We start from the raw sequence: 24,430 nt of genomic DNA, 5'->3' as shown, positions 1-24,430 counted from the left end.
TTTAAGGCATGTATGTGGTTCGTGCAGTACTTACAAATAGAATTTTAGAGGTGTCACTGTCTTAGACCGGCTGCTGCTCTCTGCTTTCAACCCATTGCCTGCTTACCATTTGCAAACTCTGCCCAATATAGTTTTCATCCCAGATTCCTTTTTGGTGCAAAACTTTCCTTTATTTCCACTTTGTGCTGAACTCAGCTCACTGCTGCTACTGTTTCTAATAACCTGAGGCGACAACACATGGAAACATTTGACTGAATGCTCAGCTGCTACACTGTGGGATGGCTGCTGTGCAGAGGGCCACATAAGTGAACAATTGTACTGCTGTGTTGAGCACTTTGCCAGAATTGTGTTAGGATCCCTGCAGGGCTGAACTTCGGCCACCCGTGATGCAGCGGAACACGCCCTACTTGCCCACACAAGGACTGATCACATGTTTAGAGGTTAAATTGTTGTATGGGGTCTTCAGTAAACAACAGAAATTTTGTTTTGTTCTCTAAAAGAACAATAATAGCGGCACAAAAGAGAACTGTTATCACAGACTGGTATCCTCGTCACTTCTCTCCAAATTATAATTTTCCACAGGTCATATTTTCATGGAGTTCTTTTAATTATTTTTCTTTCCCCCTGAATAGAGGATGTTTGTATTAAGCTTTGAGCATTACCTAACATTGTGTTCCCTGTATGCACATAGTGAACAATTTTGTTCAAGAGAAAAAGCAGACAATTTTTTAAATCTTTGGTGCACTGTGCACTTTTTGCAGACTCTGCAAAATACCTATGTAAACAATGCATAGCATATTCCAACTGGAAGTACACTTCTGGCATGCAGCTTTTATCTGTGCAACCAGAAACCTTCACAAATGCTACACATTTAATATAAAACCACAGTACTTTTAGATCTTGAATAATGCAGATAAGTGGCTTGACCAAAGATCTTGACACTTTGGAACATTCATTATTTCACATAAATAAGGGAAATATACCAAGAAAAGATTAATATTCATCTTATTGGCCTTCAAACATAGCCTTTACATACTGTTTGCAAACATTAACTAATTGTATATTCCTTTATAAAAGCCTTTTAAAACTAGTATTTGTATCAGCTTTCATATATATAAATAAAACGAAGCAGGACTCTGTCCCTTGTGTTACCATGATTTCGTCTTTAGATGACAACCAAAAGGCCCATAAACTGCAGTAGTAAGTATTCTTGTTGGTAGAATGAATGAATACCTGGACAGACTTCATGGTTTGTTTTATAAGCATACAGTTCTTTTTGCAGGCTTTATGTCTTTAACACAACCTTCTCTGATGAGGTCTGATCTATAATATCTGACTTCTTCCCCTTGAATGCCATTTTGATTTAGTATACAGGGGTGCTGGAACAATTTGTATAGTGAGGGTGCTGAGAGCCAATGAACCCAACTGTAAACCCTGTATATGATGGAAACCACTTCAAGCCAGGGAGTGTGGCAGCACCCTCAGCACCCCTAGTTCCAGCACCATTGTTAATATACATTTGACTTCATCACATTTTTGCTTTATGGGTGAATTCACCCCTGTGCAGAGATCCAGTACCAGTCCTGTGCACCACTTTGAAGCCCTCAAATTAAGGTTTAAATAGGAAGTTAGTATGTATAGGCCTTCGTGCTGCCCTCTGCACAGAGGTGAATTTCACCTGGAATTAAATCCTACCTCATGAAATTTACACTGACGTCACTGTGAGGTATAAAAGTAAGATTTTAAATGACTGTTAAAAATTATTTGATTGACCCTGTTCAGGCAAATAGAAAATCTTAAATTGAATATTTGTGTAATAGTCCAAGATGGCTAACACAAGAGACCATGTTGGAAGAAGGTACAATTAGAATCTCATCTTCAGACAAAATCCCATGTGTTTGAGGAAATATAGCTGATGACTTTATTTTTATTACTCCAGATAAATCAGAAAGTTAACTTAGCAATGACTGGTCACGCTGCCACTGTTAAATGTCCAAAGGGAATCTTCTGTCTTAAGAAGCAGGATCTGTTAACAATTATTTATAAAATAAGCATTTTACTTTTGGTTTTCCATGAAAGGGGTTAATTAATTTAAAAACATTTTTCATACTTATTCTGCTGTGCACTCTTTATGAAACTAAATGTTTTATGGCAAGTATCTATTCATCTGTTTATCACAATAATTGAAAACTAAGGCTGCCATTAAAACGAATATATGGAAACAAAATATGGCATATCTATTAAACTGTGTTGGTAGGGCTGTGTTAGAGAATTGATCCCTGCTTGTGGTACGTGTGCGTAGACTATAGTGATTCATATCCTAAAAGCATGTTTAACACAATACTACATGTGAGAGTTTTGTATAAATATAGCTAAAATGGAAGCTATAGTTCCAAACTGGACTAGAAATAGGGAATACACTTTTAACAGTAAGAGCACTTACCACTGGAACAATTTTCCTAGAAGCGCGGTGGATTCTCCATTACTTTAACTCTTTAAATAAAGAGTGGATGCTCTTGCTCAGTCAGAAATTATGGGCTTGATACTAGAATTACTGAGTGAAATTCTGTGGTTTATATCATGCAGGAGGTCAGAATAGATATTCATAATGGTCCATTCTGACCTTAAAATCTATATATTCTGGGAACATGATATAATAGAACATTAAATCTGAGATTGAGATAGTGTAGCCCAGGGCTGTAGGTGAAATTCTGTCCTCAGATACACGTGGGAAGTTCTCATTAAAGTCACAGGACGGGATTTGGTCCTTTATCCAGTATTACCAATTCTGTTAGCTGAGCCCAAGGATGTGTTATCTCTTGATAGTCCTAATCTTGAACTAACTATGTTTTTAATACGTTTGAATGAGTTGAATGTTAACATTTAAAAAGTTCTACTTTCCACTAGTCAGTGAGTGAGGGGCAAAATATTGCCATGATCAAAAACTGGCTGAGAGGGGAAACAAAGAATAGGAATAAATAATCATTTTTCATCATGGCAAAAGGTTAGCAGAGTGCCTTGAGGTTCTGTATTAGGTCCAGTGTTGTTTTAATATATTTATTAATTTGGAAAGGAAGTTAAGCTCTGAGTTTGTTATATATGACAGCTGAATTGGGCGGGGTGAAAGACTCCTCCCCTGGGAAAGGCATAACCTTCTGCAGCTGCAGGAGTGCAGACAGTTCCCTATCAGAATGAGTAGCCTTTTAGAAATTGATAAAACCTGAGCCAGCAGATAATTTTTTGGTTGGCTCAGAGCCATTATGTTATGATCTGATTTAAGTTAATGGTATTAAATGACAAGAGACTAGTACTTATCTACATGTCAGAAAGGAACAAACTTTTGCACTCGGGTGTGTGGTGTTTTATTACTTTTTATTAATGTACTGTATCACTTCATCCTGTGATTCTGTTAAATCTCGCTAGCTATGAACAAGGTTACAAGGTTGAGTCAGCACTTGGATGGCTCCTAAGGAGCACAGGGTCTAAATGGCACTATTCCCTTTAAGTCTGTACTAAACAGATGCTGCATTGGTGGAACTATGTTAATAGATGGACCATCTTTCTAATAAGATGCAAAACAGAAGTTCAGTTCACTTGTTATTAAAGATTTCATGCCATCGCTATTCAAAAAATAGGTATGTTAATACTGGAGTCATGGCCAGAATCTGATTTGGCAAACTACTGTCTTTCTACCTAAATTCCCTATGAAGTTGGAAAAGATTTTCTTCACTCCCTGGCTTATACTGTTGTGCAATGTGCTGCTTTGTGCCGTTAAACAGTTTGCCACATTTCATCACAGAGCTGGCTGCATTTTAGTGGTGGATGAAGTAACAGCCTGTGTATAGTTGCAGTTTGAGACCTCCATCCTGCAAGTTATTCTCTGCAGGCAAATGACTGAGCCCATAGAGAACCTCACAGACTTGAGTAGAACACAACTCATTCAGATCTACTTGTACAGTCGAGGCCTATGTTTCTAACAGTACTATAGGATGTAAGGCCATTATATTTGCACAAAGCAGTGTTTGAAGCTGTACTGGGTGAACTATTTTGGTGGCAGACAAAAATCTTTTAAAGATTCTCTAATCATGATCTGTCTTGCAGAATTACTGATGCTGTGTCTATAAATGGAATCCATATTTTGGACTTCATCCTAGTTGGAAGTCTGTTTTTATTTTATAAGTAGGAGTCTACATATTACTATATTTGCTGTGCAAGCAACATTTTAATTAATGCAAAAAAACTTGTTTCGTAGGACTTCTGGAATAAAGTTGGCAGTTTGTAACATATAGACTGTTCCTCAGTGTGACTTAGTGTGAAGTGTCTAAGATGTTTGTGTAACTATCAGAGTGACTTTGTTAAATGCTCAAAATACCATAACTGTGTTGTGGACAAAGGTCTTTACACCTGGAAAATTAAAGTCCACTGACAGAATGTGTTTAGTGACTTTTGTGCACCTGAACTGCTAACTCCTGATGCAAGTTCAGTGAAATGTAGGATTTGACTTTGGAAGTTATGGCCTAAATTCCCTTCATTGTGAGGGACTCCTTTTGGCCCACACACCTCACCAGAGAGGGCAGAAAATCTGGGGAAGATTCCAAAGAGGGTTTGTGGGAGGCAAGGATGGCTAAGTGGGATTCTGCACTCCACCCATGTCCACACATAAGCTCTCTCATCTGTACATGATGTTCTTGGTGATGGTCTGTCCAGCCTAGTAGCTGGGTTTTTAAGAAGGTTCTGCAATCATTTTGGAGCTGATGATTTATTGATAGCAGATAGTCTGAGGAGTTGGGAGGAAAAACTAAGCAAAAATGCCATTATGAGAACAAAGGAGTGTGTAAGATTTTAAACTTGTCAACATTGCCAGTTTTCTCCATGTAACGTTGCTGTCTTTTGAAGTAGCTGTGCACAGAAATGAGTGCTACAGAGCACTCGGCCCATTGCATAAATATGAGGGTCCATGCTTTGCTTTGTTCCGCAGGTAGAATTTAAAGTCCCAAATAGATTTTTTTTTTTTAAAAGGCTCATAGTCAAGCTGTTGTAGTTAGTCTGCACCTGTTATGTTTGTTCATATCTGCCACTGTGATTTTACTGTATTCTGTAGAATCCAAGCTTTCGTTTCAGAAAAAGGAAAAAAAAAAGGGTGGGGAGGGGAAGAATCAAACCATTAGCATTTAAGGTTGTGGAGATAGCTTTTTTATATAAGTCCATGTGATAATATTTTGTCAAGCCAGCAGCTAAGTTTGCTGAAACAAACAGGTGTAAAGTCACTGTCCAGTTCAACCTGACATCAGAACCCGCCAGCGACTAGTACTAATGTACAGACATCCAGTTTGGATCACTAAAATGTAATCAGGAGAGGAAAATGAGCCTGTTTTTTGTTTGATATCTTGAATTCTTGTGTAGAGCTTTTTTCCCAAAATAAAGCTGGATCTCACCAGTCTCATTGGTGTAACCAAAGCAAAAATAACATCTGTAGCTTTTTAAAAAAACTGCTGCTTCTAACCTTTTTTTTTTTTTTTTTTAAATCTCTATTTAAAAGGGCATTTTACTTCAACTGATGTGCAGGTTAGCTAGCTTGCATCAAAGGAACACCTCTTACAAATGGCAGAAAGTCTTATCTTTTTTTCCTGGTGTATTTTTTTTCCTTTTCCCATAGGAAATTGAAAGATATCTCTTCAGATATTCTCCCCCCCCCCCTTTTTTTTTTGCCTTCCTATTTTCACTGCACCTAGCATCAGATAGGGAGCATCATCTTCAAGAAGTGATCTCTGAATGTCATCTCTGAAGAGGTATCTGAAACATTTACAGATCTGCATATAGAGTATACAACATATGATAGAATGGATTTTTCTCTCTTTAATGAAGGTAGCAAACTTCATACCCACAACTCAAGTAGCAATGTCAAAGATTTAACCTCAGATATGATAATAAAGAGACTCTTGCGAGTCACACCATGCACAGGAAATGATACACAGAGTAACTGCTTTCTATTGTTGCATATGTGCACTGCTGTTTTCTTGATGTGTGTTGCATGTTTTAAAAAGCTGAAATTTGGAGTGTTCCTATATCCTGGTATTCCTCAAAACCTTCCCTTGGAAAAGTAAACAAGTATTTGAAGTTAGGAAAATACATTATTTGCATTATCCAAAGTAGTTCTTGTAGTAATTTTTGAGAAGTACAAGCAAACACTACAGATACAGTTGTGACCTTGCTAGTTACCCAAAATAAATTGACAAGCTTTTAAGAGCTACCACTGTATGTGATATATTTTTTAATTGCTGTTGCTGCCACTTTGCAATCAGCAGCATCTTATGGATTATTTAATATTTTTTAAAAATCATATTTTAGAGTAAAGATGTATAATGAAGCAGTTAGCATTCTGGGTAAGCGGGGCAGATTTGCCAAAGACTTGGATCAGTTCAACGTGATCTCTGTAGTATATAACTCATACTCCAAAGGCTTTTAAGTGGCTAATAAAATTTTGAAAATGTATGTCTTTAATGCTCTTATTAAGAATTCAGGGTGAAATTCAGCCCCATACCAAGCTCTGAGACAATGCCTATGCAGCACCCGTGCCTTGATTTTAGGATACAAGTGATGCATTGATACTGTCTGGCCCTCTGCAAGGAGGTAAATATTATCAGTACTTGTGAAGAGCCCTATAGAGTGAAGCCCTCCATTTTTGCACAACTTAGGTATTGCTTATCTCCTGGCCTTGCCAGAATGCCTTGGCCCTGACCTTGGAGGTATTACTACCTATTATCTCTGGAGGTGGGAGGGTATTTCAGACCATGCTGGGAGGCAGCATGATCTAGTGGATGAGTGTGTTGAACTTGGAATCTGGAGACCTGACTCCTCCTATTCCTGGGTCTGCCACTAACCTGCTGTATGGCGGTGGGTAGGTCACTGTCTGTTTCCCCTTCTGTCCTTGGTCTGTCTTCTCTACATAGATTGTAACCTTTTTGGATCAGGAACTGTTTCTTACTACGTGTTTGTACAGTGTCTAGCACAATGAGGCCCTAATCTCATTTGGGGCCCCTTGGAGCTACATCTACTATAAGTAATAATCAGTCCTTGACATTAAAAAAACAACTTAACTGGTGTATGCTGATGTTTTGGAGAGAACTGAGTCAGTGGAATCCTGTGAAGTTTTGCATGTCTCTCACAGTTCACCTCCAGAGAATAGCAGTGTGTTGGAAAAGAATGCTATGGGGATCTAATTTTCCATCTATTTTACCTTTACTCCAGTGCTGGAACTGTCCAGAATGCTTCTCCAAGACAATGTTAAGATAAAATGTATGTGTGAGGCTTGACTGCAGGAATCTCATCCTAAAAACTATGATGGGCTGAAATAATTTGTTTCATATTTTATCTTAACATCCTTTCATCACATTCTTTTCAGAGCTCTATTTCATTCTGTTTGGATCTATTTTGATGGGAATATTTTACTGTCGACTGTTGCTAATTTCCTTTTTTGGGCAGTGTGATTTATCTAGCACTTGTCTTCAAATGGATTCATTTACCAAAATTGATTGGTATGTGCTGCTGTTTGTTGCTGTCAAAAATGCACAGTGGTGCTTAAAAACTGCATAGCATTTTGCTGCCTAACTATGATAGTTAAATCAATCCTTTATCTTCAATGACACGGTAAACCTTTTAAAGCTGGAATCATATCTCATAGGTCTATTACTCTGTGATGAGAAAATAAATTACTTTTCTATAACATTTTCTGCTAAGATGTTCTTAAATTGTGGCCTTTAGCTCTTTGATTATGCATTAGATTGTCAAACTTTTCATATTACCACTTATTCTTTCTTTTAAATTTCTCATAAACTTGGATAAATTTGCTTATAATCTTCTTAGTTTAGAGGAGAACAGATAAAACTCCTTTGAATCTGTTGTTAAAATACACATTTCCAAGAGCTGCAGTATTTTGGAATAGTAATTCAAAGAAGAAATAGTCAGGATTATTACATCTCTTCTCACTGAATAATCTTAGATTTAAATCTCACATAAACATTTGAACCTCCTATACAGTTAGAGGGGACTTGAAATTAATATTTTGAATGTGGATAGATATTAGAGGTGTTTTTGAAATGAACCTTTAAGACATTGGAAAGTTACTCCACCAACATCAGTGAATTTACCCCAGAGATGAATCTGGCCTTGTATCCACAAGGACATAGACAGAATAAATAAGTGCACATAGTTTCAGACTCTTGAGGCTGCAAAGTACAGAATGGATCCAAATAAAAGTTCCTATTTTAACTCGCTGGACAACGTGAAGCTCGAAGTGGACTGTGCCAAAAGAAATGTTTCTTGTTCACTTAATTTCGAGAAGAATGTCAAATGGTTTCATGGGATGGATAGGCATAGGGAAGGTTTGCTTGGAAAGGCTTGAGCATGTAGTCTGCCTTTGACAGGTGCACCAGATTTCTTCTTTAGAGATCTCTAGTGCTTCAGATTGTTCTGCATTCTACCAGTTTTGAATTTGGGTCACTTGTATGAGTGCACATCGTTAAGAAATTCTGAGCTGCGTTGTCTGAATGCCACACTATACCTTAGTCATCTTGTAAAATAGCAATAATAAATATTGACTCATTCACAATGGCTCAAAAAACAACACTGTCAAAACTGTATCATTACAAAGCCCAGCGGTTAAGAAGAATGACGGCAAACAGACACCTTCATTGTGTTAGAGTGCCCATTAGTATTCTGTCCACATGGACTTGCCTTGGAAAAATCATCTTAATGGGCTCTGAATGAGCCCAACTGCCAGCCATTGTTGGATGACGAGAGGCTGCAAACTCTGCTACTTGTGAGTTATAGCAATGACTGCCTAATACCAAGCTAGATCAGGGTCAGGAGGCAGCTTAACATGACATCAATCAACAGCAGCTACACAGAGGAGACCTGCTGAGGCAGGATAGAATTCCCAGAGCACACGCAACAGGGGGAAGAGCAGCGTTAAACACTGTCTGTAGTGTCTGCATTGGAGCCAGAATAACAGATTATTTAAAATAAATAACAATTTGGATGTTGTCTGCCAAAATATTCTATTAATAGCTGATGGAAAAAATCCAGTTAACTGTAATTTTGTAAGTGCACATACCCCCTCTCTCTGTACAGCAGTATCTTCGTATCTATAGACTACCTTAAAATCTTGCCAGCTTTACCTAAAATAAATAGATTTTTCTTGTATTTCCCTAAATTTACCACATACCTTGAATACTACAAACAGTGAGGTTATTCAAGTCAATTGAAGGTTTTTAAGGGTCACCATTGTATGTGTATATAGTTGCAAAGATTATACGTCAAAAGAGACTGCTCAGAGTCCAAACTGAGGATCTTCTGAACTTCTTCCTGGACACACCGCTTGGAAACCCTTGTAACATTTTGGGCTTGCTTAGGATCCTGGCAGCTTGTATTCTTTCAAATAACACAAACAAATAGCTGATGGGGTCTAGTGGGGTCCTGCAGGGCTTGTTCTTGGCCCTATGCTATTTAACATCTTTTATCGATGACCTGAAAGAAAACACAAAATCATCACTGATTAAAGCTTGCAGGTGACACACAAATTGGGGGTGTGGTAAATAATGAAGAGGACAGATACAGAGCGGTCTAGTTTGCTTGGTAAACTGGGGGCAAGCAAACAATGCGTGTTTTAATATGGCTAAATGTATACATCTAGGAACAAAGAACACAGACCATATTTACATGATGGGGGGACTCTGTCCTGGGGAACATTGACTCTGAAAAAGATTTGGGGATTTTGGTGCTAGTCAGCTGAACATGGCTTCCAGTTTAATGCTGTGCTGAAAGGGTTAATGTGATCCTTGGGCGCATAATCAGGGGAATCTTGAGTAGGAGTAGAGAGATTATTTTAGCTCTGTATTTGGCACTGGTGTGACTGTTGCTGGAATACTGTGTTCCGTTCTGGTGTCCATGATTCAGGAAGGATGTTGACAAATTGGAAGAGCCATGAGAATATTAAAGGATCAGAAAACATGCTTAAATTTGCTTTAGCTTTCCATGTTATATGAAGCCCCTTTTATTATTTTGTTCAGGAGAAAAGGTATAACACAGTATCTGTATTCTTACCAACTGAAAAGAATTTCAGTGGGAAGTATCTCCACTGCAAATATGTACACATTTTCTTTACTGCAATCAATACAGGTTTTCATGGATTTCTGCTCTCAGTTCACTCATGGCTATATTTAACATATGTCATAGTACTTGGCTACATTGTTTTAAAGACTCCTTTTATTGTTCTACAGATGTGTGTTGCAATGAGATTAGTGTTTTATATGGCACATTCCATGGCTGTATACATCTGTCTCCTACTCTTGTAAATGTGAACAGAACTGCTATGTGGTGACTGGCTTAGTTGTTAAGTGTTGATGTCTGTCTTTTTAAATTCCTGCTGAGGCCAACTCAGCACATCACCTTGTTGTGTTCTCATCAGCCTTGTAGATTTGCAAAAATAATTGCTCAGATTGTCGGTATAGTTTTATATGGAGCTGAAGAATAATTTGCATTAGCTGCTGCTGAGACCTACAGCATCGTTGTGAGGACATGCCCTCCACTGACTGAACAGATTTTTTTGCTAGGAACTTTGGTTCTGAAATGAACTAATAATTTAATCTTCAATAATTAGTTCATTTTAAAGGTCACTGGTTATATAAGTACAATTATCAGCATCTGTTACTATTTTAATTGACAGGAATGAGCTAATATGGTACAGTATTTGACTTTTTTTAATATTGTTCTTACAGTCTCTTCACTGTTGCCCCTTGGTGCCTTTCCACTGAACAAGGATGCCAGGGGTCAAGTTAAAGAGATCCAAAGCCAGTGCTGGTTCTAGGCCAGGCATTGTTTTTTTGCAGTAGAAACCTGGAGCCCAATTCTGCAACTTGCTGAGCACCCTCAACTCCTATCCAAGTCCGTGGGAGCTGCTGGCACTTAAGTACCATTCAGAAAGTGTTCAGAACCTTTCAGGGTCAGGTCCGGGTTACCTACTGATGTAGGCTGCGTTTTTCAAAAAGGCCTAAGGGAGTTAGGCACCCAAATCCCATTGGGTTCAATGGAGTTGTTGCCTAACTCATCTAGATCCTTTTGAAAATTCCAGCTATTTGTCCTTGTTTAGCTCTTCTATGTTAAAAATGAGATTGAGCAGTCACTCCTCTGCAACATCATGGCAGGGATCCCCAGTGTGTTGCATTCAGTTCCTCCCTGGTTTAGTTGCTAGCATTGTCTGTCTGGCGTTTCATTATTCCACATCTGTTAAGAGGCTCATCAAGTACTTGTGCTACAAGGGGTTGAGTTACAAACTGCATCTGATGTGGCACATAACTCAACAATGTGTATTTCTTCCAAAAATGCGAGGGGCACAAGACTAGGAGCAAAAGTAGAAATAGTCAGGTATGACATTGAATTGTAAACCACAGGCATGGTTATGCAGTGTGCATTATCCAATTGACAGAACTATTGCTAGTGCATTGAGTATGACAATTAATCTGCAACATTTTGGTGCCTCTGAGCCACGCTGTTGTAATGCCTTACAAATGTCATGAGAAGTCACAAACACATTTGTGGTTTTTCAGACAGGAATGCAGCATCTCATGGTTTTATATTTAGAAAGAATATAGATGACAGGAAGACAGTGTTGATAAGCATATGTCACATGACAATGATAAAGCTTCATTTGCCTCCCATATTCTGTTCTAATCAGATGGGCAATTTATCAAGGTAAAAAGCATGGGCTGGCTGGAAGCCAACCCTGTAATAACATGTCGTTTCCACCCAGTTGTAATTGAACAATGAAGGATTTTTTTTTTATTATTAACTTTTCATTCCCTTAGAAGTTTTTTGGAAATTCCCCAGAAGCTCTGAACTAATGGCAGCTGCTGCCATCGAGCTACATTTCTGGTGGTTTTAAACTATTCCTCGAGGGTAAAGTCACATCTTGTGTTTTGAAAAAGATGATAAATGCACACTTCTGAGATACTCAAATAATTGTTATGAGCTCAGCTGCTCCATAGCATACATTAACTAGTCAGTGATTACAACTCAAGGAAAAGACGGGGCCTATCCAAGCTGTCTAGAGCAGTGTTTTTCAACCTTTTTTTGGGCAAAGGCACACTTGTTTCATGAAAAAAATCACGAGGCACACCACCATTAGAAAATGTTAAAAAATTTAACTCTGTGCCTATATTGACTATATATAAAGTAATTCTCTTGAATAGGAATCAAATAAACACAAAGAAAGTATTTTATAATTACTTTATTATGAAATAGTAAGTAAATAGAAATATGAAAAATTATAAAATACTTTATTCAGTGCGCAACCTGGGCCTGTTTGGCTGAACACAAAGCTGATATTCTGGCTGGAATCGAAGAAAGACACACACGTAGCTCTTCGTCAACAGCTCTCAGTCTCTCTCTGTATTTAGTTTTTATAGCAATCATGCTTGAAAAGCTCATCTCACACAGATATGTAGTGGAAAATGGGAGCAATGTCAAAATAGCTTTGTTTGCCAGAAGGGGGAACTCCTTGGCAGTATCCAACCAAAAACTGTCCAAAGGTAGATCAGCAAATCTTAGCTTGAAACCACGATTTTGTCTCCGTTCAGTTAGTTCCTCCTGCTCCTGTAAAGTCATGTCCTTTCCACCAACTGATGCTGAGCTATAAGGGTCCCTAACCCAGTCAAGGCATTCAGTGGAGACTGAAGAGAAATAAAATGACAACTTCTCCTCGAGAGTTTTTTCCCACGGCACACCAGGCAACATCTCGCGGCACACTAGTGTGCCGCGGAACAGTGGTTGAAAAACACTGGTCTAGAGACACTAGTTAAGCTCTACTGTTGCACATTTGGTCTTACTCCAGCTATGGATCTAGCAGCAGGATTTTAACACTCAATAGCAGAGAGCTGTAGCTGAAGATCCCATTGTAAGTCTTCTATTCCGAGGAAATACATCATGGGGTGTCCAGCTTTTTCCCCCATGAGCTTTGAATAAATTCTGAAAATGAGGTGTAATTAGAATCTATAGCTATATCTACAAGTATAGATAAAAATATCTGTGTATATTATTGGGTGGGGGAAGCTGGTAGCGACCCCAGTTTGTAGATTGCCTAGCATTTTCCATTATAAAAGATTCTTGCAAACTTTTTTGAGACGCTCTTACACTACCATTGTTTGCAGTAGGGCTTTGAAATTTGGCAGGGAGAAAGCTCTTGGGCTACAGAAGTGTCTTTTTCTTTGTCCCATGAAATTTCATTCAGGTGTAGCTGAGCTGTAATCTTTTGAAAATCTCTGTTTCACTTGTGTTCCTCAGAAACATTGTGGCAGCATGGTAAAATAACATGCTAATCTCAGGCTGTGTCCATCCCACTGCCAAAGCAGTAGCAGCAGAGACTGCAGGAGCCCCATAGCAAACACCCTCTCTTTGTTGCACACCATTCAAAGCCTGCAATAAATATAGAATTATTCATTCCCTTCACGGTCTTTTCTAAGGCTTGCCACAGTACCTGAGTGCCTCACAAACCTTGTCACCACATGAAGATGATAAAAGTATAATCATTCTACAGATCGGGAAACTAAGACAAAGAGACTTGCCTGAGGCCTCACAGTGGATTGGTGACAGAGCCAGAATTAGAAGTCGGGACTTTCTGACTCTCGGCACTGTTCTCCTTCCCCCATACCACACTGCCTTTCTGCCAGTGGAGCTGAGCCGCCATAGCTCTCATTGACGTCAGTTGTGACTGTGAGTGCTCAGTACTGCTGCAGATGAGTTCCCAGGTGGTCAGGTTGGGCCCCAAGAGGTGCAGTTGCTGGCCGCTTCCAGAACTGTGGTTTCGGTGGCTTGTACAGTGCTACATACGACGACTGTGACACAGGCAGGGATCAAACTGAATTTTCCTGTGTAACATTGATCTGCCTTAACAACAAACGTATCCTTTCTCTTCCTGCAGTCGCTTGCCTTGTTCTCTACACATCTTCTAACTTGTAGAGAAATGCAGCCTCATTCACTACAGAGCCCCGATTCGTTGTCCTTCCTGTGCACTGAAGGGTCCCCTGAATGTATAGTATGTGTGATCGTGTCATGAAAGGCTCTATCATAATGTACATGCAGAAGGGGGCTAAATTAAGGTTCCGTGAGCAGCCTAAATGCTGGCATTCCCTAACATTCAGCTTGTTCTATTGGTGTTTTATCAAGTGAGCTGCTTCAAAGTCAGCATGCCTGATCCAGCCAAGTCTGCTCCTGCTCCCAAGAAGGGCTGTAAGAAAGCGGTGACCAAGACCCAGAAGAAGTGCCGCAAGACCAGGAAGGAGAGTTACTCCATTTATGTCTACAAGGTGCTGAAGCAGGTTCACCCCGACACCGGCATCTCTTCTAAGGCCATGGGCATCATGAACTCCTTTGTCAATGACATCTTCGAGCGCATTGCTGGGGAGGCATCTCGCTTGGCGCATTATAACAAGCGCTCCACCATCACCTCCCAAGAGATCCAGACCGCCGTGCGCCTGCTGCTGCCCGGGGAGCTGGCCAAACACGCCGTGTTGGAGGGCACCAAGGCTGTGACCAAGTACACCAGCTCCAAGTAACTGGTCTCTTTCTCTAAAAAAAACAACAACATTGAAGGGTTTGACTTTGCAACCTAAATAATGTTCCTTTAACGTAGCTTTTTATGCGCACAGCAACGTGGACAATATTAGAAGCAAATTTTAAATGGTTGAGGTGGCGCAACTTGAAATAGCCATCGCAAGGGCACCAGAATTATACCTGGCCCTGACTTTCATATTGAGGATAGTCCCACTTTCCTGGGCAGTGATGTGGCACCTGCCAGCCAATGGCAACATACTCTTGTTTAGAAGGCTACTATCGGTCAATGTGTGACTTGAAGAAATGCCACCCATAAAAGGTGTCACCAGACAGAGATGGACTTCTGCTTGCTACCCGACACTGCATAGCATATTGCTTCTCTGTTCCACGGCTGCCAGGAAGGGTTGCCTTTAAGTGTTGCCCCGTTTATTTAAGTTATGAATCAAGTTGTTTTTACTTTTCTGTAACTTTTATGCACGTAGGAGGCTGTTTCAGTCCGTAGGTCCAAGGAGTAAGGACTCTTCATAGCCATATTTTTTTTTAGTTGCCGTCTGTAAAGGTTTAAGAACCAGGCAAGGAGAAAATCAGTGAGACCTTTTGCTATTGAGCTGGATTAATGGGTAGCACTGGCAGGCTGGATAACCATGCAATGTGTTTTAGCTGCTACAAATGATACCGTGAAATTCAAGTCATTTGGCTTGAGTGGGTGGGGTGAGAATGTGTTGCATTAATTTACAGACTCTGAATAATCAGTTGCAATACCATGATTTTTTCAGAATGCTGGCCTTGGCAAGCTTTTAGCATTACATCCAAGTGGGAGGTGTGCTTCTTACTTTGAAGTGAAGACAGTTTTACTATTTACTGCTTTCAGAAAATGGCGTACCTTATGGCTTAGAGCTTTCCTTGTGTTGTGGCATACTCATGCCTGACACTTAAAAAGACTTGTAAGTTCTTTGGAATAGCTTGCTAAAACCAGTATTGTTTCCCTTGTGCCATGTAAATGAAGCATTTAACCCTTAGACCCTGAAGGAAGGGAAGTATGTTTCTGAAGAGATGTACTGAGTTTATCATCTGTCTGTCTAGGCCAGGGGCGGGCAAACTTTTTGGCCTGAATGCCGCATCGGGTTTAGGAAATTGTATGGAGTCACAGACTCTGGGCCTTCCTAGTACAGCATCCCAAAATGATATTACCCAAATGATTAAAGTTAGCTAATCCCTACTTTACAAGTGTCTATATAGACTCATGGCTAGTTTTCTAGGGGTTAAATACTGCTATGTCTATGCCTTTTATATTACAATAGAATGCTTGGTGCAAAATCTCCCATAAAGCAAATACTTTCACATATTTCAATTCTGTCCAGCTGTGGGATATGTAACTAGATTATTTCATTGCAACTGAAAAGATCAACCAGGAAAGCAATCTTGTGAAAAAAAACACCAACCAAGTCAAACCAACACAACACACATACATTTGGCAAATTTATCTGGTATTTACTAATCACTTCCAGTTACAGTGATGAGATTATAGCTAGATTAGTAATGTCTGAGCTCAAAGTCAGAAAATGTGCATAGATACATTGCCATGTTGGAGAATTTGAATGAAGTTTAATGTGCCTCTCAATTTTACATCAGTGTTGTCTTCATTAAAGCCCATATGGCTGGGCATTTGTTTCTGTGTTTCCATTTTTCCTATAATTGGTGCAGAATACTTGAAAAAACACTGGGCACATATTAGAGTTCAGCTGTAAGAGACAGCTAATGTATATGCTAGAACTGTGTATAATAGTTGGAAAAATCATGGGTAAAAATACAAATCTGGGTAGATGTGTTGTATAAAACAAACAAAAAATGTAAATTTGTTGGGCCCTTTTCTTAGGGTATCTGAGCAGTATTTTTTTGAAAGTTTTCAAAGATTATGGGATCTTCAACTGGGATCAATCATGTAGTTCCGTTGGCTACATTGGTTCCATTTACAGCAACTGAGGATCTGGCCCATCTATATCAGTAATTTGAAGAATAAGGTCCTGATTCTCTCTTCATTTACGCTTGTGGTACTCTACAGATTTCATTGATGTTATTTACACTGGTTTACGTGGATGAAGAATCAGGCCCTATAGCTTTCCTAATTGCTCTATTTAAAGTTTCATGATCGTTAGTTACTAGCCTTTTTTTGGCTAACAAGTTTGTTGTTTTTATAATCTCATAGTGTCAATGTGTCACACTGGCTCTACCAGTTGAGCGCAGTTTTATAAGAATCCTGCTCTGTCTGCATCATGCCTCCCTGAGAGCCTGCATGTTTGTAGTTTGCAGCGGTTCGCAAGCATACTAAATGGGTTTCTTTCATCAGAAGTGTAAAACTTGGCTGTAAGGTAGGTTTGGAGAGGCACACTGCCTTGCTGTTGCACAAAGAAAACTTTTGCTCCTGGGGGAAATGGCCAAGTTAGAGCTGTGATGCCAAATGTTAGAGGATGTTGTCCTAGGGAACGCTAGCCTTCTGAGAGATCTCAAACCTACTGGTAACAAGGTCTCATTGTACAGCAGGGAAACGTCTGCATCACCCTCATGATCTGTGCATTCATGAATAGAATTGTCATTAAAGTTTATTCATTGCCTGATTTTCCTTAGACATGACCAGCCAATATGCCCTGCTCTGTTGTTCAACGCAGAAGGAAGCAGTTTGTAATAGATTGCTATAAAATGATCCCCCTGTGCAGGAAAAGTGTGATTAAGTGACATTTTTTTCATCCCAAAATATACATATGAAAGTAAGGAACATGCTAATCCTTCCCAGATCCCATGCAATGAGGAAATTGGGCTGGGAGGAGTTAAGGATAGAAGCAGAGATGCTGTTTGGTCTAACTAAGGCATTTATATGGTGTTTATTGTTTCACAAAATATTCTTTCTAGTCCCTTAGGTAGTTGCTTAAATCACATTTTACTGCAGTTGTAGCATTTTTCTTGCAATATCCATCTAATGCACAGTATGCATCACTGTGGTAACTAGGCTCTGTTCTAACCTCTCAAAAACAAAACAAAACAAAAGCCGTCCCATAAAGAACAGTTGGAAAAGCATTACAGTACATCTCCAGGCAGCACTAGTCTGAGATTTGAAGGGTTATTAGAACCTGTTAATTGTCAACAACTATATTATAGTGCCATGAAATACTCTTAAAATTAAGATTGCCATACCTGTGTATGTCTATGGGGCAAAATAATAGGATTCCAGTTGTCTATTAGTAAATAGGCATTTAGGGTCTATGGGAATATGGCTGTTAAGTATCAGTATTTTAAGGAGGCTATGTGTTGGACAATGTTTAGCAGAAGTGATGCTGCCTTTCCCATCTAGTGCATTCCTTCCTGTCTCTTTTAAAGCATCTTGTGTGACATAGTTACTCTCTCAAACTTGCACTTTTAACAAGTTTTCCTCTTGTGTTGTATCAGCTATTTTGGCTCATCTCAGCCAGTTAACTGCAGAATTATACCCCTAATATGCAAGCAGAGTACACCTCTACCCCGATATAACGCTATCCTCGGGAGCCAAAAAATCTTACCGCGTTATAGGTGAAACCGCGTTATATCGAACTTGCTTTGATCCACCTGTTACAGGTTGGATCACAGAAACCCCCTTGGGAGCTGCCACCCGATGTGCAAAGACTACCCCTGTTCCTGTTTTCCTTGCCAGCTCAGGACTCCAGCACCCTGCCTTGCTGAGCCAGACACTCCCGTCTGCTCCAGCACAGACCCAGGGTCTGAATCACTTGTCCCAAAGCTGCACATTTACCTGAAAACAGCTCACAGAAGTGTGCTTGTCTCTAGCACTCAGATGCTCAACTCCCAATGGGGTCTAAACCCAAATAAATCCGTTTTTCCCTGCATAAAGCTTATGCAGGGCAAACTCATAAATTGTTCGCCCTCTATAACACTGATAGAGAGATATGCACAGTTGTTTGCTCCCCCAGGTATTAATACATACTCTGAGTAAATTACTAAATAAAAAGTGATTTTATTAAATACAGAAAATAGGATTTAAGTGGTTCAAAGTGGTAACAGGCAGAACAAAGTAAGTCACCAAGCAAAATAAAATAAAATGCGCAAATCTATGTCTAATCAAACTAAATACAGATAATCTCACCCTCAGAGATGCTTCAGTAAGTTTTTCTCAGACTGGACACCTTCCAGGCCTGGGCACAATTCTTTCCCCTGGTACAGCTCTTGTTCCAGCTCAGGTGATAGCTAGGGGATTCTTCATGATGGCTCCTCTCCCCCCTTTGTTCTGTTCCACCCCTTTATATATCTTTTGCATAAGGCGGGAACCCTTTGTCCCTCTGGGTTTCCACCCCCCCTCACTGGAAAAGCACCAGGTTAAAGATGGATTCCAGTTCAGGTGACATGATCACATGTCACTGCAAGACTTCATTGCCCACTTGCCAGCACACACATATACAGGAAGACTCACAGGTAAACACAGCCATCTGCGGATAATGGTCCTTGTTAATGGGAGTCATCAAGATTCCAAACCATCATTAATGGTCCACACTTTACATAATTACAATAGGCCCTCAGAGTTATATTTTATATTTCTAGTTTTAGATACAAGAGTGGTACATTTATACAAATCGGATGATCATACTCAGTAGATTATAAGCTTTGTAATGATACCGTACAAGAGACCTTTTGCATGAAGCATATCCCAGTTACATGTTATTCACTTATTACCATATTTTTCTAAAACTATCCCAGTTACATTATATCCACTTATTATCATGTTTTTATAAAACCATATAGACTGTACAACGTCATACCACCGGAGTGCGCAGCCCCGCCCCCCTGGAGCGCTGCTTTACCGCGTTATATTTGAATTTGTGTTATATCGGGTCGCGTTATATTGGGGTAGAGGTGTATTCTAATTTTTGCTTAAATTTCTTTAGCAAACTAAGTATTTGGGGCCCAATTAATTCCTGATGCAAATCATTGGAATTACACCAGGGATGAATATGGATTCTTAACTCTGCAGGTTTTCTAAGCTCAGTATCTTAGTTTTAGACAACAATAGAAATTGTGGAGAGTGGTTACTATCCATTTTTTTGTTTTTGGCAAAATCAGTTGAGAGGGAGCACCAGATTCAACCCTGGTATATGCAGGTGAAAGTGCATTGTCTTCTGTAGAATTATACCTGTTTACTCCAAGTCTAAATTTGACTGAAAATCTTTACAACATACCAGTGTTACAAACAACCCTGCAAGGCCTTCAGATTGTGATGCTTATCACTCTGCTTGAGTGATCCTCATTGAATCCTAGTCACTTAGTGGTGACTCTTCTACAGATTACATGTTTACATTAGTATCTCTGCAGGGATCTTCTGTGTGGTAAATTCTTATCTGAGTACTTGAAGGGCTGTACCAAGACTCTAGCTGAGAATTTCCGGGAATAGAATGAGACCTCTGTTTCTTTACACATTTCCCCTTTTTTTGGACACTCATGACTCCTCTGGAACTTGAATTCACTTTAATTTTTTCTTTCAGCAGCTATTACATCATCTCCTGTACGCACCTCTTTGACTTTAACAAGGCATCTCCCCTTTTGTGTTCTCAAAACACTGTGCCTATTGCTGATGAGAAAAGTGAAAGAAAAAGACTCAAGCTTGATTTCTGATTTAAAACAATCATGACATCTTTCTGTTGTGCGTGTGATAGTACTGATGGACAGCCTAATGACTCTTCGAACCAGGAGCCTAAATCCAGGGAGAGCACTCCCTTCCCCCATTCTCTCTCATTAGGGCTCTGAGCTCGCTGGCATAATTCAACAAAGCATATGGGCCTGAGTTTGATTTTCAGCATGCAAGTAGTTCCTGTTGACTATAATTGACTTCCAAGGGACCATTCATACTTAAAGTTAAGCACAGGCTTAAGTGTTTTGCTGGATCAGGCCAGAGGGTTCTGCACCTTGCGGGATTGAGTCCATGCTGAGCAGGTACTCCAAGACCCATGCTGTGGGCTCTGTTAAAGTAGGACGGTTTGGTACTAGCTCCCAGAAACCTGCAGATATGTTTGAAGTATGCCATACTGGTTTGGCTTTTGTTCCCCTTTTTTTTTCAATAGTATCTGCTTGCTTGTTATGGCTTATGGTTATACACGCCATAGACATGTCACTAAAGCTAAAATGTATAACCTCTCCATTTTGGGGTTTTATGTGTTGCTCTTACTTTGCCAGATCCATGAAGGGAAAATCAATTCCCCCTCCAGTCTCCTCCTCAGAAACTCATTTCCTTGTTTCAAGTTTGTCTTTTCTTCTCTCTAGCTGAGTTTGGGAATAAGCCCCATGAGCAACTATTTAAGGAAGAAAATCTTTGCTACATATTAAAGATAATGGAATTTCTTAACCTTCAGCCCTTTAAAAACAATGACTTTTCATCTATAAATAACCGTGGATTACTTATACTTCTGCCGCCACTGATCTTAGTACAATGGCATTTTTAGCTTAATGGCAAATCCCTGACATCAAATACTGTGGACCCCAGTTCTGGTGCCTGAGGCAACTTCTCTCTGTCATTCATTCATTCATGAATGAATTTTGAGTATGTATTTTATAGCCTTCGAAAGCATCTGATTTGAGTATTTGATGACTTCTATATTTAGGTTACTGATCTCTTAAAAGCATAACAGTGGTATCAAATGTGATGACCTATATACCTTTGTGTCCAGTCAGATACATAACCATTTCAGCCACTCAAGCTATTGGCCAATTTGGCACCCCGCGCAGCATAGAATGTGCATTTGAAAGTAGATTTTTAGCTCTTATTTCCACTGAAGTACTTGGACTCATTTTTAACAAAGTAGCAGGAAAGTTAAGAAAAAATATAGTGTGAAATATCATATTTAAAAAGTTGTTAAAGAATCTCTGTATAAATAGTTTAAAAAAAAAATAATCCCTCCCGGAGGAAGAATTGGAGAGTACTGATTAAAATGCTATGCATTTGCTCTGGGAATGATATTTTATATTCAAAGTAGTTCAGCGGAAAGAAAAGCTGAATTGACATATGTATAAACAAGTTGTTACTTCAGCTGTGAGATAATTGGTTGAGAAAACTGTATTACTATTCAAATATAGGGTCCTTTGTATTTGTACTCTAAAGAAGGCCTGATACATTGTCTTTACATATAGAAACTATTGTAGGTGCAAATTGCTAATAGAATGAACTTCAATTTCAGGCCTCTTTGCTCTTAGATAAACTGAGTTTCCTATTTGTAACATTGAAATTCCCTTTCAGCCACAAAATATTTATCACCTTCTTGTTTGTTCAGTTGTTTGAACAATTACTAATAAGGAATAGCTGTTAGGAAGATAATGCTAGGAATTGTCTGTTTTTATCAGAAAAGCCAGAGATGTTTACCATATACTTAGTATATTGTTTAGATCTTCATTAGTATTATTTAAGGAAGGTGAAGTTGCATATTACTTTTTGGAGGTGAGAAGGGGGTTCAGTGTGACTCCTCGCTCAGCTTGGGTGACTAGCTTGTCAGGAAACTTTGTCCCCTTCCATCTAGACAAGGACCTGGCCACAGTGATCCATGCAATTTGTCACGTACAGACTGGATTACTGTAACTCACTGTATATGAAGACGAATGTGAAGACAATGCACAGATACCAGCTGGTATAGAATATAGCTGCCCTTTCTCCATAGCTCAGGCTGCTGCAAACACACAATGCCAGTGCTCAAATCTCTCCACTGGCTCCCAGTCAGTTTCCAGTTAATTTTTTAAGCAATTTCAATGTCCATTTGAAAGCTCCTGAGCTGGTGTTTGACAATGTTACTCCATTCAAGTTGAGGTGTCTACATTGATGTGCACCAACTCATGATCTGGCTCAACATGTATGTTTTTATTTCATTACTCTCAGTCATTGTACCAACCCATCAGCAACGTGTTCTACTCACAGAATGCTTATAGCATTCTTTGCCCCAAATGTGTTTTGACTGCTCAAAAAACTGGGGGCTATTTGATTGAGCTACAAGAGGAACTGTTCAGCCAAATCAATTATAATTATTATTTATTACTGGTATTATCTTTGTGCTTAGGAACCCCAGTCATGGACCAGGATCCTATTGTAGTAGGTGCTGTACAAACAGAACAAAAAGTCCCTGTCCCAAAGATCTTACTCTCTAAGGCTTTGTCTTCACTACCCGCCGATCCGGCGGGTAGCAATCGGTCTATCGGGGATCGACTTACTGCGTCTAGTGAAGACGCGATAAAATCGATCCCTGATCGCTCTGCCGTCGACTCCGGAAATCCACCACGGCAAGAGGCGGCAGCGGAGTCGGCGGCAGCGCGGCAGCGGTCGACTTTCCCCCGTCCTCACAGCCAGGTAAGCCAACCTAAGATACGCAACTTCAGCTACGGTATTCACGTAGCTGAAGTTGCGTATCTTAGGTCGGACCCCCGCTGTAGTGTAGACCTAGCCTAAGTAGTAATACCAGTTCCTGCATCTCAGCAGATTCTTTGCTTATGAATGATTCCATTCTGAAACAATGATGTGGTATCTGTATGTGCTCAGCTTGGTCATGTGCTGATGTGGACACCATATACTGTTTTGTGCAGGATTAAGAGGAAGACCTAGCTGCAGGAGGCTCTGATGATTGTCTTTCATACTGTCAGGGAGAAGAGGGGACTGGCATCTTGCTGCTGTTCTCCGCTGGGTCAGCAGTTCAGATCTCTAAGGGATCTGATTATGTGGTGATTAGACATACTAGCTAAAAGGTTGATCAGAGTATTATAGAAGTGAATTCGTGCTACTAGTGTTAGGAGGTCTCGGCAGTCAGGCAGTACTTTGTAACTCTCTGCTAAAAATATTTGCTCCATATACATGACATAAGGGCCAAATTCTTAAAAGTGGATAGAACAGGTGAATTAGCAACAAAAGTCTGGGCACCCATCATGCCTCAAAAAGCCCATATTTTTGCAATGAAAATACAGTGTGCCTCTGCAAATTGGATAAATGCACATGCACTGAGGTTTCTGTTAAAATCCTTACAGTTTTGCCTTTGCAAGCAGGTGTTCCTACAGTCTTCATTAGAACTGGTTGGAAATGTTCTGACACTTTTTTTTTTTTTTTGTTAGAAAATGCCAGTTTTTAGAAACCAGAACTGTTCATGGGAAAGGGCTGGCTTTGACAAATCTCCTGATTTTAAAATTTTATTGAAAAAATGTTTTGAAATTGTCTGTGTTCTGTTTCTACATACTCAGTTTAATTTTTCCATTCTAAATGACTTTTCAGTTCAATTTATTCTAAAAAGTCAATGTAATGAAAACTTTTTAAAATGATCTAAACAAAACATTTTGATTGATCTGAGCTGAAATGTTTTTGAATTATCATTTTTAAAATTGGAGATTTTGACTTCTTGCCCTGATTTAGGATAAGAGTTTTTGAAATCACAAAAACTTTTGTGGAACAGGAAAACCATTTCCCACACACCTTTAGTCTTCGTGATATGAGGAATATGGTTCCAAGACTCCCCCATCTATATTTTTATGCCATAAAAATGAAATTCATTTAAAGAAAGGATGTAAAATCAGCAAGAGAACCCAGAAATCCACAGCCAAAATTTAAACTCTCTCATTAGTATGTTGCTTCTACTTCCTTGTCTTGTTCTCTGCCGAAGCACACATATGTAGGCCTGCAAGGGCTCTGCATCATGAACTGTGTGTGCTATGTTTGGAGTGGAAAGAGAATTGATGAGAATAATCTCAATCCAGAGATTAACCCATAAAGACTAAATTAGGTGTCCTATTTTGCATCAGGCATGAGTTCAGACTTCATGGATATAACTGA

The 24,430-nt window shown here is 39.5% G+C and overlaps 2 protein-coding genes across 2 annotated transcripts in view; both read left to right on the top strand.

The window, feature by feature from the left end:
• Positions 1–24,430, top strand: part of XYLT1 (xylosyltransferase 1) — a 324,163-nt gene that overhangs the window by 28,206 nt on the left and 271,527 nt on the right. The window lies entirely within an intron of this gene.
• Positions 14,169–14,606, top strand: LOC135884264 (histone H2B 8-like). Its single transcript, XM_065411536.1, has one exon. It carries the CDS (start codon positions 14,169–14,171, stop codon positions 14,604–14,606), a length of 438 nt encoding a protein of 145 aa, XP_065267608.1.

The sequence above is a fragment of the Emys orbicularis genome, chromosome 10 (genome assembly GCF_028017835.1).
Source record: "Emys orbicularis isolate rEmyOrb1 chromosome 10, rEmyOrb1.hap1, whole genome shotgun sequence".
NCBI classification, from domain to species: Eukaryota; Metazoa; Chordata; order Testudines; family Emydidae; genus Emys; species Emys orbicularis.
Note: the sequence above shows the minus strand (reverse complement) of the source record. Positions and strands in the feature narration are given on the sequence as shown.

Excerpts from the sequence above, each read along its gene's own strand:
- LOC135884264 (XM_065411536.1), top strand. The coding sequence starts at position 14,169 with ATGCTGGCATTCCCTAACATTCAGCTTGTTCTATTGGTGTTTTATCAA.